General features: G+C 50.6%; 1 protein-coding gene across 2 annotated transcripts in view; it reads left to right on the forward strand.

Moving 5' to 3' along the window:
* The first annotated feature begins 1,596 nt into the window (after positions 1-1,596).
* slc5a8l (solute carrier family 5 member 8, like) overlaps positions 1,597-15,526 on the forward strand; it is a 51,838-nt gene continuing 37,908 nt past the window's right edge. For both annotated transcript variants that reach the window (XR_013548855.1, XM_078420844.1), the window contains exon 1: positions 1,597-2,086. Coding sequence is in view for 1 of the 2 variants with exons in the window: in XM_078420844.1 (XP_078276970.1) it covers positions 1,733-2,086 (354 nt within the window). In the remaining variant the exon portion in view is untranslated. The remainder of the gene's footprint in view (positions 2,087-15,526) is intronic.

Below are 15,526 nucleotides of genomic sequence, written 5' to 3' on the forward strand. Positions count from 1 at the left end.
AAAAGGGTCTCGACCCAAAATGTTATTTCACATTCTTCCTGTGACCGTGTGAGTTTTCTCCAGGTGCTGTGGTTTCCTCCAACCTCAAAATAATAATATTAACAATAATAAACTTCAGAGCATATTCTGGTTTAATTGGTTTAATAGCCTGATGGTTGCAGGGAAGATGCTGGTCCTGAACCTGGATGTTACAGTTTTCAAGCTCCTATACCTTCTTCCTGATGGCAGATGTGAAAGTGGGATAACGTAGAACTAGTTTGAACAGATGGTCAGCATGGACCCAGTGGGCTGAAGGGCCATTCAATTCAATTCAATTTCAGTGGGTGGGTTTGTAATAAACATCAGTCAATAGTCTTTCTCCTGTGATCGAGACAGTGAGATCCAGAAATGAGAGGAAGATGCGCTGGTTTTTAAAACCTTTAAAATGTGAATAACTTAAAAAATATAACACCAATTTCAATAAAACTACCATTTTTACCATTAAAGCGATGATGGTGAATAAGGTGGGCCTAAAAATGTCGTGCTATCTGGTACAGTTTTGGCTGAAGTTCGGTCACAAACAAACAAACAGTTTTATTATATAGATGTGAGGCCATTGGAAACGGCACAGTGGCACAGCAGTGGTGTTGCTACCTTGCAGCACCAGAGACCTGGGTTCGATCCTGACCATGGGTGCTGTCAGTACGGAGTTTGCACTTTCTCCCTGTGACCGAGTGGGTTTCTCCAGGTGCTCCAGTTTCCTCCCACATTCTAAAGACTTGTGGGTCTGCAGGTTAATTGGTTTCTGTAAATCATCCCTAGTCTGTGGGAGCGAATTAACGTATGGGTGATCACTGGTTGGCGCCGACTCGGTGGGTTGAAGGGCCCGTTTCCACACTATTATCTCTAAACTAAACAAAAGTTTTTTAAACAATGCTCTGTTTCCGTGGTATATTTGGGAACATGTGTCAGAAGAGACTGACATTCTGTCGTCTGGGTTATAATGGAGTGGGTGCAGTCACTGTGCTTAATATCATTGGGTGGGGGACCGTAGGGAATATAAATCATTATCTTCAGAAGTAATGAAAGAGGCATTCGGGGAAAGGACTCAGATGGCACTGGCAGAGGGACCAAGTTCGGACGTCTATCACAGAGAAAGATAAGTATTAAAGGACAATTAGACAGCAGGTATGTTCACAGGGGTAAGACAGGGAGGACATGCCCCCCTGAGCTTTTGTTACAATTCCTGGAACAGGAGTCTCAATATTTATATGAATGAACAAACTGTGAATTAGACAACACCACCTCAATGACAATATAATAATTATAATTAGCAAGGGGTATTTACTCACGTAAGTCAAGACCTCAGAGTATCGGGCCAGCTATGAATCAATGCTTAGACAATGCTTTCATTGTGAACAGCTTCAAAAGGAAGTCGGATGATCAATCTTTCAGGTGCAGTACAAAGGTTCGCTTGGATCTGTGCATTTGGTATTCGCCGTGTGTAATGAGCTGTGTGTCTCTCTGTCTCCTTCTCTTTCCTTCGAGTTTGTTCCACTTCTTTATCCATTTTACCTGTACTCTTACTTTCCTCAAATGAAACTTTTCACGGAATTCCTTTCTTTGGGATTGATTTAACTTTTTTATTTCGTTTTCAAAATTTCACGGAGGTAAGAGCTTCATTTTAACTTTGGAGAGTTTGTTTTACTTTTTCTTTGCACCACCGGTCTCTCGCTCTGCTCCTGCCTGGAAAATGTCTATCCCTGGCCAGCCCGTGGCTCAGTTCGCCGCCTGGGATTATGTGGTGTTCATTCTCATGTTGCTGGTGTCCGTGTCCATTGGAATCTATCACGCGATTAAGGCCAGGAGGCAGCAATCCAACCAGCAGTTCTTGCTGGGAGGGAGGCAGATGCGGGCATTACCTGTTGCCATGTCACTCACTGCCAGCTTCATGTCAGCCGTCACTGTGATTGGGACACCATCAGAGGTTTATCGCTACGGAGCCATCTTCTTGGTCTTCTGCATCAGCTACACAGTAGTTGCCATTGCCAGTGCTGAAATCTTTCTGCCCATCTTCTACAGGCTCAACATTACCAGCACCTATGAGGTAAGCCAAAAACAAAACCAGCTTCTTCAAACTTTCCTCCAGACTTTTGTTATTTCTGTGCTCCCTTTGTTAATTGATACGGTCTTTAAACTAGAATTCATCCAGAACGTTGCTAATCATACAAGGTCTTGCTCTGTTTACGCGTCATCGCTGTTCTTGCCAAGTTGGTGCAGTGCTGCCCCTGCTTCTCATTGTTTTGAAATTCCTCTGTGATCTTGCCACTCCCTGCTCCTGCAAATTTCTGGGAATGTTCTCCTCCAAACCCAACATTTTAGTTTTAAAAGATGTTTTATAACACACCTCTTGATATGCCAGTTCACACCAAATGAAATTATTTTCCAATATAGTCATTTTTATAACGTTTTATGACATAGGAGGTTTAATTTAGTTTAGTTTCGTTTCGTTTATTGTCACATGTACAGAGGTACACTGAAAAGCTTTTGTTGAGTGCCAACCAGTCAGTGGAAAGACTATACATGATTACAATCGAGCTATCCACGGTGTATGAATGCACAATAAAGGGAATAACATGAATAATGTTTATTGCAAGATAAAGTCCATTAAAGTCAGATCAATGATAGTACTAGGGTCTCCAATGGGGTAGATAGTAGCTCAGGACTGCTCTCTAGTTGTTGGTAGGATGGATGTTATTGCCTTATAACAGCCAGGAAGAAACTGTCCCTGAATCTGGAGATGTACATGGTCACACTTCTTTACCTTTTGCCTGAAGGGAGAGCGGAGAAGAGGGAGAGGCCGGGGTGCGACTTGTCCGAGCTTACGCTGGTGGCCTTAGCGAGGCACCTTAGTCACCTTTGCTGCTACAGTTCCAATGTAGAAGGCCAAAGGAACCAAGTTGCATACCAAAACGGCATAAGATGCAGCAGCATGCAGTCAAATCATTGAAGATGTTCGGGGAGATTCAGGAAAAGCACTTTTCTTTGTAAGATGAAGAAGCTGGCAAGGTCACCACTGAATCCCCATTCCTCCTTTGCGGAGATGGTGTTGGGACTTCCAAGGCTGTTTTGAGATCTGCAGCTGAATATCTCCGATGAACCCAATCTGAGTTTCAATGAGTAGATTGAGTAGATGGTGAGAGAGTGTCACTTGATGACATTTTGTCCCAACCCCTGCAGACTCCCAGTTAATTGATGAGTCAGTGTCATATGATAGCAATGTCTCCAACACCCTATAGTATTCCAGAATATTGGTGAGTCAGAGCCACTTGATAGCATTGTCTCCAATGCCCTACAGTCTGCACCCAGGAATAGAGGGGTTAATAAAATGTAGTGGACACTGACCAGTGCCTCATGGATAATGACCTCCCCACCATCGAAGAGATCTCTAGGAAACGCTGCCTTAAAAAGGCAGCTAGTATCATCAAGGACCTACACCACCCTGGCCATGCTCTCAATTTACTCCTGCCATCGGGTAGAAGGTACACGAGTCTGAAAATCGTGAGCTCTAGGTATTGGATATTTGGTTCGTGGATATTTTTAAGGCAGAGATAGACAAATTCTTGATTAGAACAGGTGTTGGGGGTTATGGGGAGAAGGCAAGAAAATGGGATTAGGCGGCAGAGATCACGCATGATTGAATGGCGGAGTAGACTTGATGGGCCGAATGGCTTAATTCTACTCCCAAAGCTTGTGAAGCCACTAAATTCCCAAAGGGATGAATCCATGAGCTTTTCAACACTATAAACCATAATTAAGCTCTGAACTATAAACTGTCTTAGTTGCAGTAAGGACTTTGGGGTTTAAGCAATATATATTTTTTAATTCATCAATTTTTTAATTTATTATGTTATCTATAAGTACTGTGTTTAAGGGTCTGTTAAGATTCTGCAAGTAAGAATTCCATTGTTCCATTTACATATGACATTTAAACACTCTCGATTCTGGACTCTTGAACTTGTGCTTTCTGATTTCACTCCTGAATGATTCAGCTCTGTTTCTCAGCTCCTAGTTCTATCATCCCCAGCATGAGAAAAGTGTTTCAAAGGAACACACTGTGCACGCTGAAACCCTGAAATAAAGCAAATATTTGAAATACTCGGTAATGTTTATGGTGACTGAGGCAGAGTTACTGTCTCTGGTTGATGACACATCATCAGCAATATTCTGATCAAAGGTCATCAGAAGAAAATATTAACTTTCAAATATTTCCTTTACCCAAGATGTTGCCTGGTTGATAAACCCTGGCATTAGCAGTTTTATTTCAGGTGAATTGTTTCTACCTGATGAAATCCTAGTCATTTTAATGACCTTGATAAGATTACCTCCAGCTATTTCAGATTACTGCCAAGAATTCTGCAATCTAATCTTCCAGTTAACCCTTTAAATCGAGAGACCAGACCTGTAAGGGGTTTCTGCACCGAGCTTTCGCCCGACCTAAGGTCCCCGTGCCTTGCTCTGATCCCTTGACCAGGCCGTGCACACTGGTTCCCCGTGAGTGGTTCGACCCACTCACCCCCTACGGTTCTAGACACTGGACTTAGATGCAGGAGCTTTTATAGTGCAGAAAATTCAACCAGACCAGATTTGAAAACCAGGGTTTAAATGAAAAGGCTTTTATTTAGCGCTTGGGACTATTGTCCATGAATATTTATACATTGCTATACGACATATCTATTAAACACATATTGAATCACATGAATACCTTTGACTTATGAATCACAAAACGCACAGTTCTACAAGACATATACATGAATACCTTTTTCGCTGAATTCTTAAACACACAGTTCTACAAGACATATACACGACTGTAAGATGGGGAACGTACGACACATCGCATTGACCAACACATATTTCTTTACACACCCAACGTTTATTCAAACCACCCTCCCCTCTACACTAAACCATGTCCAGGATATGCAAGATCGGGGTGCATGCTCACCATGGGGCTATTACTGGGGTTACTGGCTGTTCGTTTTTCAGTATTTCTCCTCGAGTTGCGTGCCTGTTCCTCTCTCTTGCATCCGTTCTTCTTGCCTGTCGTTTCTTCCTCCTGCATTCGTTTGACTTCCTTCTTGCGTCCGTTTCTTGGAACCCGGTTTTCTCCGCGCTTCTTGACTTGAGTTTAAAACCCAAAAGTAGTGGCCAGTTATACTATTCTGACCCGTCCTATCTCCCGCCAGATCTTGGAATCTCTTTGTTCAAAAAGATATGTATGAGTTCTTTCTCTGATCTGCGCTTATGTCCGGGGATACCGGGGATGGCCAGACGGTGTTAATTAGTATTTCGTTGCGAGGTGATGGGTTTAACTGGTTTCCCATCACCTACCCGGTAGTTTTCTATGGGCTATTCTGCCCCCTTAACGAGATGAACTGTTTAGGTCGGCTTGGGGCATTGTGAGTATGCTGATGTCAACGCCCCAGTGTCTGGACTTCGACCTGGTTTCGCAGGTTTCTGCATGGCCAATACCCATCCATTGTTCTGGCCGTGGCTTTGCAGAAACCTAGAGACTGGGTTGTAAGGTTTTTACTTTTTGTGGCTGGTCACGAGGTCCTGCGGCCATTTTAGGACCCACGGATTGTGACATCCTTTGGTAATCTGACCACAGCCTTTCTCCGCTATCAGCCTCAGTCTCTCGTTTAAAATGTCCAAACTGCAGCTCTTTGGTTTGGTGTTGCTTTCCAAATGAGGGAAAACTTCTCAAATCTTACAGTCCCTCCTGTTGATTTGCATAACCCCAGCTTATCGAATCAATTAAATAATGTGGTTGAGCAATGTTTTCCCGATTCTCCACATCCAGACCCCTGAGGTTTTAACTAAACTAGTGTTTCATTGCGAAAGTACAGCCCCCATCTTTTAGGTTGACCTTTACTGCCCGTGTCCCGGGCAAAAACTATATTAGAAGTATGTACATTTTCATGTCAGACATATACACTTACACCTTGTCCCAGGCCGATGCCTCCGCCATCCTCCTACTGGTGTCAGCTTTAATGTAGGACATGAAAACAACACAACAGCAAAACGATACATTTTGTACATTCCTTCACAATCACTCTTGATACAAATTCGAAGAGGACAATACAAAAACACAGTTTATACAAATTCGAAGAGGACAATATAAAGACATAGTTTACTCGGTGCGGAGGGGCCCGTCCTTCTAGCAGCTTGCGGCTGGGTCCTGCTCGCCCACCCGCACGTAACGGTCTCTCCATTCCCCTTGATGTACTCGGTTATTGAGGTGCTGCCCTCTTTTACATTTTACACATGATAAATATAATACTATCCCTGCTTGTATCACGACTAATGCGTGTGACGCTATCCTAACCCAAGACGGGACCTCGATATTGGTGAACAGGTCCCACCATGGTGGAATCACGATGTCTAATATTTCGGACCCTATCTCTACTGTCTTTTGCTCCAGGGTGTAAAAGTGTCTTTGCGACACGGCGACTGCCTTTAACAGGGTTGTGAGATGTTCGGGGAGAGGGGGAATGGCGTACCCGAAATGCGCTACAAATCGCTGCAGGTCGGTGAAGTTTTCCTGTACAGTTAGGTGAACCGTGGAGGGTTCAGGAATGGGGACAATTCGCTGCTGTGCCACTTGAACCTCTGCCCTGGGTTTAAAACAGAAGCTGCTGTCTCTTACCGGACACGAACCGTGCTGTCCGTGTCGATAGTACTGCGCTGCAGTGGTAACACAATAGGTACCACCCCCTATGTATGCCACCTGTGAGGGCACATGGCTCTGTGCCATTGCCTCCATGGTACAATTCATAGGCTTCGCGCCAGCAGTCCTGAACCCGCATTGCTGTTCCGAAAAGGCATTCAAGTGCTGAGGACACAATATGATATGTGCTCCCCGGCTCGGACACCCCGAGAGGTCAGTACCCGTCATCGACTGCTCCCAGCGGATGACGTGCGATGGGACCGCTGCATAGCGAATATGGGCTGCCCCCTGAATGACTCCAATGTTCTCCACCCTGTACACTGGTGCGGGCCTTGTCGTCTTGCCCAACACTGGCATCCGCACCACTATTCCCATGACTGTGTGGTTTGACTGGCCACAATCTACGGGAACAGGGTATGCCTCCGACGCTAACCTGAGCTGGCACGGGGTGAGCGCATTCTGAAAGGGTAGCAGCGCCTGTAGGTGTTTGTTACTGATTCAGGACGGGACCAATCCTCCCTTTAGGTTCTCGAGGTTGCTGCGGCCCTCGCCCAGCAACCATGCCCCGTACAGTATGCATACCTCATTTTGCGCTGCCTGATCGGACGCGTTCCGATCTTCCCTAATCAGTGCGTTCACCGTGCCGGCATGCCTTTCCAGCTCGGCAATTATCTCGCGCAGGTGTAGTGTCATTGCCTGGTCCTCATGCAGCTCGGACCCGACGACCTTGTTCTCATCCGTGAGGATGCCTTTTAACTGCGACTTTAACCTGTTAATCTGGGTCTGGAGCTCCATGGTATCTAGAGCGTTGACCACAGATGTTCCGGTGTTAAAGCCCGTAAATACATCATTCACTACACCCCTCCTATGCCTCCCCATCTGACCCCAGTCCTCCGGCTCTTGGCTATACAAGCTCTCCTTGACCACACTGGCAAGGTCGAACTCGTAAAATTGCCGGAACATGTTGGTCAGTAGCACCTGGTACAGTCTTTCAGTTTCCCTGGGGCACCACCCCGGCAACCGCACCTCGGTGAGGTTTAAGATCACCGAGGCTACCGCGTAGTGCACCCCCTGGTACAATACCTGGTCAGTCGGTATCAGTACCAGGCCATTCCCGGGCCCCTTAGTGGTTTTTGGGCACTCACCCTCCTGTGCTACTACCAGTGGAACTGTGGGAGGTGTTATGCGTGGTCGTGTGATGAGTTCAGTGGCGTTTACCGGGATCGGGGAAAGGGTGACCCCACAAGCCCGCGAGCTAACATCCCACCTCATCCCCTTACCGTCATCCTGCCACTGTCTCTGGAAAAATATGCTGTTGCCCGTGGGGCAGCGATACCTCGAACCCCACATTCACATATAAATCCCCTCATCCGGTTCCCACCATTTGTCCCAACACACACTCAACTGTTCTTTAGTCCCAGAAATAGTCCTGTGAGTGTCGTTGTCAAGTCTCTCCCACTCAACAGTGGAGTTGGCCATTGTCCTGCTCGTTTTCCTCAGCCACCACCGCCTGCTCGCGGGGACCTTCCCCGTGCATACCAGGCAGATCCTTTTGCCAACGGTGGCGCTGATCTTTTGGGCGATGATCTTGACTCTCGGGCACAATAACGAAGTGTCCCGATAAGCAAAACCTGGGGCGCTGGAATACTCTGAAGAGTTCGATCCCAGCCACCCCGGCCACCGGCCTTCATGGAAGTGAACTGCGGTCTCCTCCGCTTCTCTCCTTCCAGTCCCATCGGTCGCGATGGGAGCCGTGTCCCCGGAGCAGCCGTAGACGATGATGTCCTTGGTGCGGCCCCGATAGGCCCACCCACATCCGATCGCCGTGGCAACGATCCACCATACGAGTGCCTCCTTCCACTCCAGAAAACAGATAAAGAAGAATGGTATAGCCAGCCTCTTGGGGAGCGCTTGGCTTTGTTAACGCCTCTGCGGGCGGGTCTCTTGACCCCCAACCTGCACCCCACACCCACACCCACACATCCTGGACGCATCAACTTTATTTACAACTAACTATCCCCACAAAACTTATCTAAAATACTTATCCTTATCTAAAATAGCTTATCCTTATCTAAAATACCTATCCTTATCTATATTACCTAATCCTTATCTATATTACCTAATCCTTATCTATATTACCTAATCCTTATCTATATTACCTAAAATATAATACAGCGCCGCCTTCCCCGGGCGGCTCAGCTAATCCCTGTCAGGGCTGCAGCGGGTCGTCTCCTGCGGCTGCACCACGCTGTCTCCCACCTTTGATCCTCCGCAGCCTGTCGCTGCCTGGCGGGGGCTAGGCCCCCTCCGGGACGTAAGCTCCCTCCTCCTTACTTGGCTCCCGTACCTCGGGGCGTGATTGACCTCTGGCCAAAACTTTCTACGTTGGGGTTTCCTGCTGGACCTACAGAGGATCACCTTAGGCACTGCCCCCCCTGGACAGCCTGGCTGAGGATCGGTTCCTGCCGTGCCGCAGCTCGGGTACCTCCCGCAGCTGCCGACCCTGGCCCCGCCTCATCCAGCTCTGCTCCCTTGGTGCTGGGTACACCCGCGGCATCCGGCCTCACTCTTCCTGTATCTACAGGTGGTGAGCCTCCGCCCGCTACCCCCGCCTTCCTGGTGCTTGAGTCGGGGACGTTACTGTTGTCCCCCTCCGACTCCTCTTCCTCCGTAATGGGATCCAGCCCCTGGTCGAGCTGATCAGGCTCTTCCTCGTCCGAATCCCACCCAAAACGCGAGACTCTCCATTCCTGGAGAATGTCCTCCCCCCTCATGCAGGAAACCTTACCTGTCTGCGTGGCCTGCCTCATTCTTGGCTCTGAGTCCCCACTCACAGGGCTGGCCCCTGTGGTTGACCCCTGTGCCCCCGGCCTGTACAATTTATATTGATTGACATGGAACCACTTAATCCGCCGGGGCATCTTCACTAGCGTAGTTCCGAACCATCACTAGTTCTCCTACCTCCCACTCCTGCAGCTTGCGCGGCTCCAGCAACAGCTTGTTACCCAGGTGCTGCCTTCCCATGTTCCCAGCCGCCTGCCCGTGGACCTGCTTTAGATGCTCGAAGAGGTTCTGGACAAACCTGTCCCTCTTAACCTCTTCAAACTGACCCTCCGTGAGCACCGGGGCCAGAACATGGGTGGGAGTGCGCATAACCCTGCCAGTCATCAGCTCGTACGGGGAATATCCCGTGCTTTTTGACTGGCTTGCCCTGATCCCCATGAGGACTAGGGGCAGGACCTCCGCCCATTTTTGGGGCGAGCCCGTAGCCTCCTTCCTCAGCCTTTCTTTCAGGGTCCGGTTCATGCGCTCCACAATCCCTGATGACTGGGGATTGTGGGCTACGTGCCACTTCCCCTCAATGCCCAGGAGCATGAGGGTGTTCTGCATTACCTGCCCGGTGAAATGACTCCCTTGGTCGGACTCCACGAAACGAGGGAGCCCCCACCGTGAGAACACCTCCCGGACCAGGATCTTAGCAGTACCCAGTGCCGTAGCTGCCTTGCAGGGGAAAGCCTCCACCCACTTTGTGAACACGTCAATGAAGACGAGGCAGTACTTATAGCCTCCTTGGGTGGTGGGCAAGGGCCCGATGTAGTCGATCTGGATCGACTGCCATGGTCCCTCCACCCTCCTGACGTGTCCCATGGGCGCTTTCCTTTTCTGGGGGTCTGGGTTATTGGCAGCACAGACGAGCCAGCTGGCACAGAACTAACGGACCTCGTCCCTAAGCCCCGGCCACCATCCCGCCTGCTCTACCCGCTGCCACGTAACCTCCGGTCTGGGGTGCCCTGCCCCTGGACCCTCATGTGCCAGCTGGAGGAACTCCCTCCTGTGCTGCTGTGGCACAACCCACTGTTCGGCATGGAAGAGCATGCCTTCTTTTACGGAGAGGGTCGCCTTACCATAGAGACCCTCTACCTGCTCGCCCTCGCTAACAGCGCTGAGGACGGCTTTTAAAACAGGATCCCGACGTTACCCTCCTTACCCTGGATCGCTGCTATCTGCCTATCTGCCCATAGGGGTCCCAAAAAATGCCACTGCGGGCGCCCTCCTTGGCCAGGGCATCCGCCTGCTTGCTGCCCTCCCCCTGGGGCTCTGTGGCGGAATGGGCCTTCACCTTATGGATAAAAACCTCCCCTTTCTCCCCTACTGCGGCCAAAATCTGCTCTAGCAGGGGTTTAACAGTTAAAGGCCTCCCGTCTGAGGAAGTGTATCCGCGACGGGACCAGATGGCCAGGTACTCCGTACACGAATTGCAGGTGAACATACTGTCCGAGCAGATCGTGTACGGGGTTGGGAACCTCTCTGGGTGGGTGATAACGTATGCCACTGCGGACAGCTCGGCCTGCTGCGCGCTCATGAGACTGGGGAGCTTAATTGCCAAGGCAATGCCTGCCTTGGGGTCATAAACTCCAAATCCCGTGAGTCGTTCGCCAGCTGACACCGTACTGGAGCCGTCCACATAGATCTCCCGGCCTGTGGGATGGATCTCAGCCCGCAGACCTATGTCGACGTCCCAGACCCCCTCCACGGAACACCGATGGGCCGTTCCGGGATATACTAAATTTGCCGCGAGCTTTGGCTCGCACAGACCTTCAATCTTTAGATTCATCTGTGAAAGGAGGAGGGTCCAGCGCGCGATGCAGGCGCTGCTGACAGTCCCATCCTTGATCCTTCCATCCAGAAGCATCTGGGTGGGTGGGTGTGTGATGGGTGAGGAGAGTGATTGGAGAGGTACCTGTGAAGATTAAAGCCCTCTTCACAGCCCAATGCGTGGCTAAAAGGTGCCTCTCGCAATTGGAGAAACTCCTCTCCACATCGGTGAGCACCACTGGTCGCAGCCTACCGTGCCGTTCCTGCAGCAGCACGGTACTCAGGCTGTCCCCACTGGCTGCCACCTCCAGAGAAAACCCTTTCTCCCCATCTATGGCTCCTAAGGCTGGTGCGGTTTGCAGATCCCCTTTCAACTTCTCGAATGCGGCCTGGCAACCCTCATCCCAAGACCACTCCACTCCCTTGTGTAGGAGTCGGAGTAGCGGGGCTGCGGTGGCCGCGTAGTCCTCGATGAAGTCTCTGCAATACCCGGTCAGTCCCAGGAAAGACCTCACACCTGTTACTGTATAGGGAATCGGTAACTCCTGCACTGACTCCCTCCTAGCCTGATCTATGGCCCTTTCCCCAGCGCGGATGGTCAGACCCAAGAATTTTACTTCTGGCAGACCGATCCGTGCCTTTTTCAGATTTATTTTAAACCCCTTCCTCGCCGGCAGCTCTAGCAGCTCGGCCAGCAGTGGACCGTGCTCCTCCTTTGTGTCTGTGAACAAAAGGAGGTCGTCCACATACTGCACGACCTGGTGGCGCTGGCTAAACTCCCTCAGGCTATCCACCATACACTGGTGAAAAATGCTGGGGCTGTTGTGGAAACCCTGTGGTAAGCAGTTCCAGGTGTACTGTTGCCCTTTAAAAGTAAAGGCAAACTTGTACTGGTCCTCCCGCCGCAGCGGAATGGACCAAAACCCATTGGAAATATCCAGCACCGTGAACGTGGTCGCGGATGCTGGGATACTTCCTATGAGGTTGGCAACTGCTGCCACCGTGGGTGCGCAGGCGGGGATATTACTGTTGAGGACCCGGTAGTCCACCGTGGCCCTCCATAAGTTATCCGGTTTCCTAATCGGCCACAATGGAGAGTTCACGTGTGTGGCTATCGGCCTCAGTACGCCCTGCTGCACCAGTGAAGATATGGCTATCTCCAAATCGGGTTCTGCCTCCTTGGGGAAATTGTACTGCCTCTGGGGTCTGATCATGGGGTCCCCGTCTATGCTGACCTCGAACCCCACTACCCTACCACAATCGTGTTTGTGGGTCGCAAACGCGTTCAGGTTGCTCCCCACACACTCTTGTAGTTCGGCCGGGACCTCCGCCACCATGCACTCGAGGTCGTAACCCTCGGGCGGCTTCATGGTGCACAGAGTCCCTTTCCCCTCCTTTCCCCTAATCACCATTATCTCACCCTTACCGCCCTTGTCCACCCAAAGGCAGTGGTTCCGTAAGTCCATGAGGATCCCATGGCTTACTAAAAAATCGGATCCAATGATCCCCTTCCCACCCCCTTCTGTCCACTTCATTAGGATACACTCCCATGTGGTGCGGAGTGCCCCCAAATGAACGGACAGTGGGATGGAACGTGTGCCAGCCTGTTCCTTCCCCGTGAACCCCGCCAATGCGAAAGGGACCCCTGTGGACAGGGGAGAGTCAAAGGGTTCCTCTGTGTGGACCATGGTGCATGAAGCCCCCGTGTCCAACAGATAATTGCCCCTTTGCCTCTCCACTACCATCTCCACAAGCGGCCTCTTCCATGCATCGTAGTGGAGAGGACACAGATAGGCAGGCTGTGCGGGCTGATGTCATTGGGGAATGTCCAGTGTCCCCCCCGTACCCGGGGAGCCGGTAGCAACTGCCACCTTCCCCTGTGCGGCCATGAGGGACCGCATCACCTCGATCATCGTTTCGATGATCTCGGGCTTAACTGGGACATCGGCGCGCAGGGTGGTGCCAACCCTGTCTTCCTTGATGTGGGCCCTGCAATCCTTCCGCCAGTGCCCCACCTTACCGCACTTAAAACACTTGGACTGGTAGGGTTACCCTCCTGTCGCCACCCCTTTTGGGCCGGTGCAGTAGCCTCCGCTACGTGCACCTTCCCTTTTACTAGCCGGGTGGTCGTACTCCGGGTGTTTCTATACCCTACCGTGAGACCGTCCAAAACTGCCTCCTCCGTGCTATTTGTGGGATCAAACCAGGCTTTCGCCTGCTCCCTGACGGCTGCCAGGCTGTTTGACACCAAGCATCGGAGCCACTGGGCTCTCCCATTCCCGACCAGGTCATCCCGCGCAGGGACGTGCGGGCAACTGCTCTGGTATACTGTCCACAGTCGCGCCGCAAAAACCCTTGGAGGTTCTCCCTCCATCTGGAGGGTCTTCCCCAATCGGGCAAATGGACCCTCATCGCCCACCTCCAAGACTTCCAGGACCTCGTCCCGCAGGAGATCGTAGGTCCTGGTCCCTCTTTTACTCTCATCTGAGAGGCATTGGAGGATCGAGCTGTCCAGGGAGAACAGCAACAATTTTGTCCGTTGATTGCGGCGGTTTGTTCTATCTCCCTGAAATGCAGCGAAGGGTCCCCTGATCCGGACAATTTTGTTACATGCCCGATCATAGCTCTTAACTGCTAGGAGCTGTGGGGTACCACGATCTCACTCTGAATGGGTCCGGCGTCCCCATTCAGCGCGGCGGGTCCCCGTCTGGTTTCCAGGACCGGGCACATGGGCGCCGGTGCCGAGTCCTCTACCAGGAGCTCCTCTCTCTCTCTCTCCCCTACACTACCCCTTTCCCAGGATGCCTCATAGCTAGGGGGATCGCGGAGTTTGGGGGCTGAAGCCACCACGGTCTTTCTGGGGACCTGAACCGGGACCTTCGCACCCGCTAGTGACTGGCCCGCGGGGTGGGTTCATCAAACAGACCAGCCCGCTTGCTTTATTTAAAGCACTCCGCAGACCCTCTATCTCCTGCAGGCAGGCCCCGTGGTCAGCCCCTTCCGACCTGTCCTCTAAAACCATTTTGTAGGCTGCCCTAACCCCCTTGAGGTTCTCTTCCTGGGTCTCCAGCTGGTGGCTCAGGGAAGCGCACTGCTCCCTGAGCTTGCCCTCACTGAGCATAGCCTCAGTGATCTGACACTCCATCAGCTCTACCCTGGCTTCGTGGCGGTTAGTCACGACCCGGCGCTCCTTGTTTAAAGAGTCCAGAGCCTCTATCAACTGGTTCCCACCCGCAGCCTTCTCCTCTACCTCCTCCTGAAGGTCCCTGATCTGGGCTGCCTGTGCCACAACCACGCGGTCCAAAAGCTGGACCTGCCTTTTATAGCAGGTCAGCCAGACCGCCTTTTCCACAGCTTTCTTGTGGGCTTTACTGGCCGTCCACCGGATCGCTGCATCCAGTGGGCGCTTGTCACCTAATAAAACACACATCCATTGTTTGGTGATATTCACCTTGCTAAACACATAGTCCGCAATGCGCTCGTCCATTACGTCCCTAGTTTTCAAATCTTTTTCCGGCACACTATCATCCTGCTGCCAGTGTCCCTTCGTGGTCGCCATTATCTGTAAGGGGTTTCTGCGCCGAGCTATTTCCCGACCTAAGGTCCCCGTGCCTTGCTCTGATCCCTTGACCAGGCCGTGTACACTGGTTCCCCGTGAGTGGTTCGACCCACTCACCCCCTACGGTTCTAGACACTGGACTTAGATGCAGGAGCTTTTATAGTGCAGAAAATTCAACCAGACCAGATTTGAAAACCAGGGTTTAAATGAAAAGGCTTTTATTTAGCGCTTGGGACTATTGTCCATGAATATTTATACATTGCTATATGACATATCTATTAAACACATATTGAATCACATGAATACCTTTGACTTATGAATCACAAAACGCACAGTTCTACAAGACATATACACGTATACCTTTTTCTCTGAATTCTTAAACACACAGTTCTACAAGACATCTACACGAATACCTTTTTCGCTGAATTCTTAAACACACAGTTCTACAAGACATATACACGACTGTAAGATGGGGAACGTACGACACATCGCAACATTGACCAACACATATTTCTTTACACACCCAACGTTTATTCAAACCACCCTCCCCTCTACACTAAACTATGTCCAGGATATGCAAGATCGGGGTGCATGCTCACCATGGGGCTATTACTGGGGTTACTGGCTGTTCGTTTTTCAGTATTTCTCCTCGAGTTGCGTGCCTG

Source organism: Rhinoraja longicauda, chromosome 24 (genome assembly GCF_053455715.1).
Source record: "Rhinoraja longicauda isolate Sanriku21f chromosome 24, sRhiLon1.1, whole genome shotgun sequence".
Lineage (NCBI taxonomy): Eukaryota > Metazoa > Chordata > Chondrichthyes > Rajiformes > Arhynchobatidae > Rhinoraja > Rhinoraja longicauda.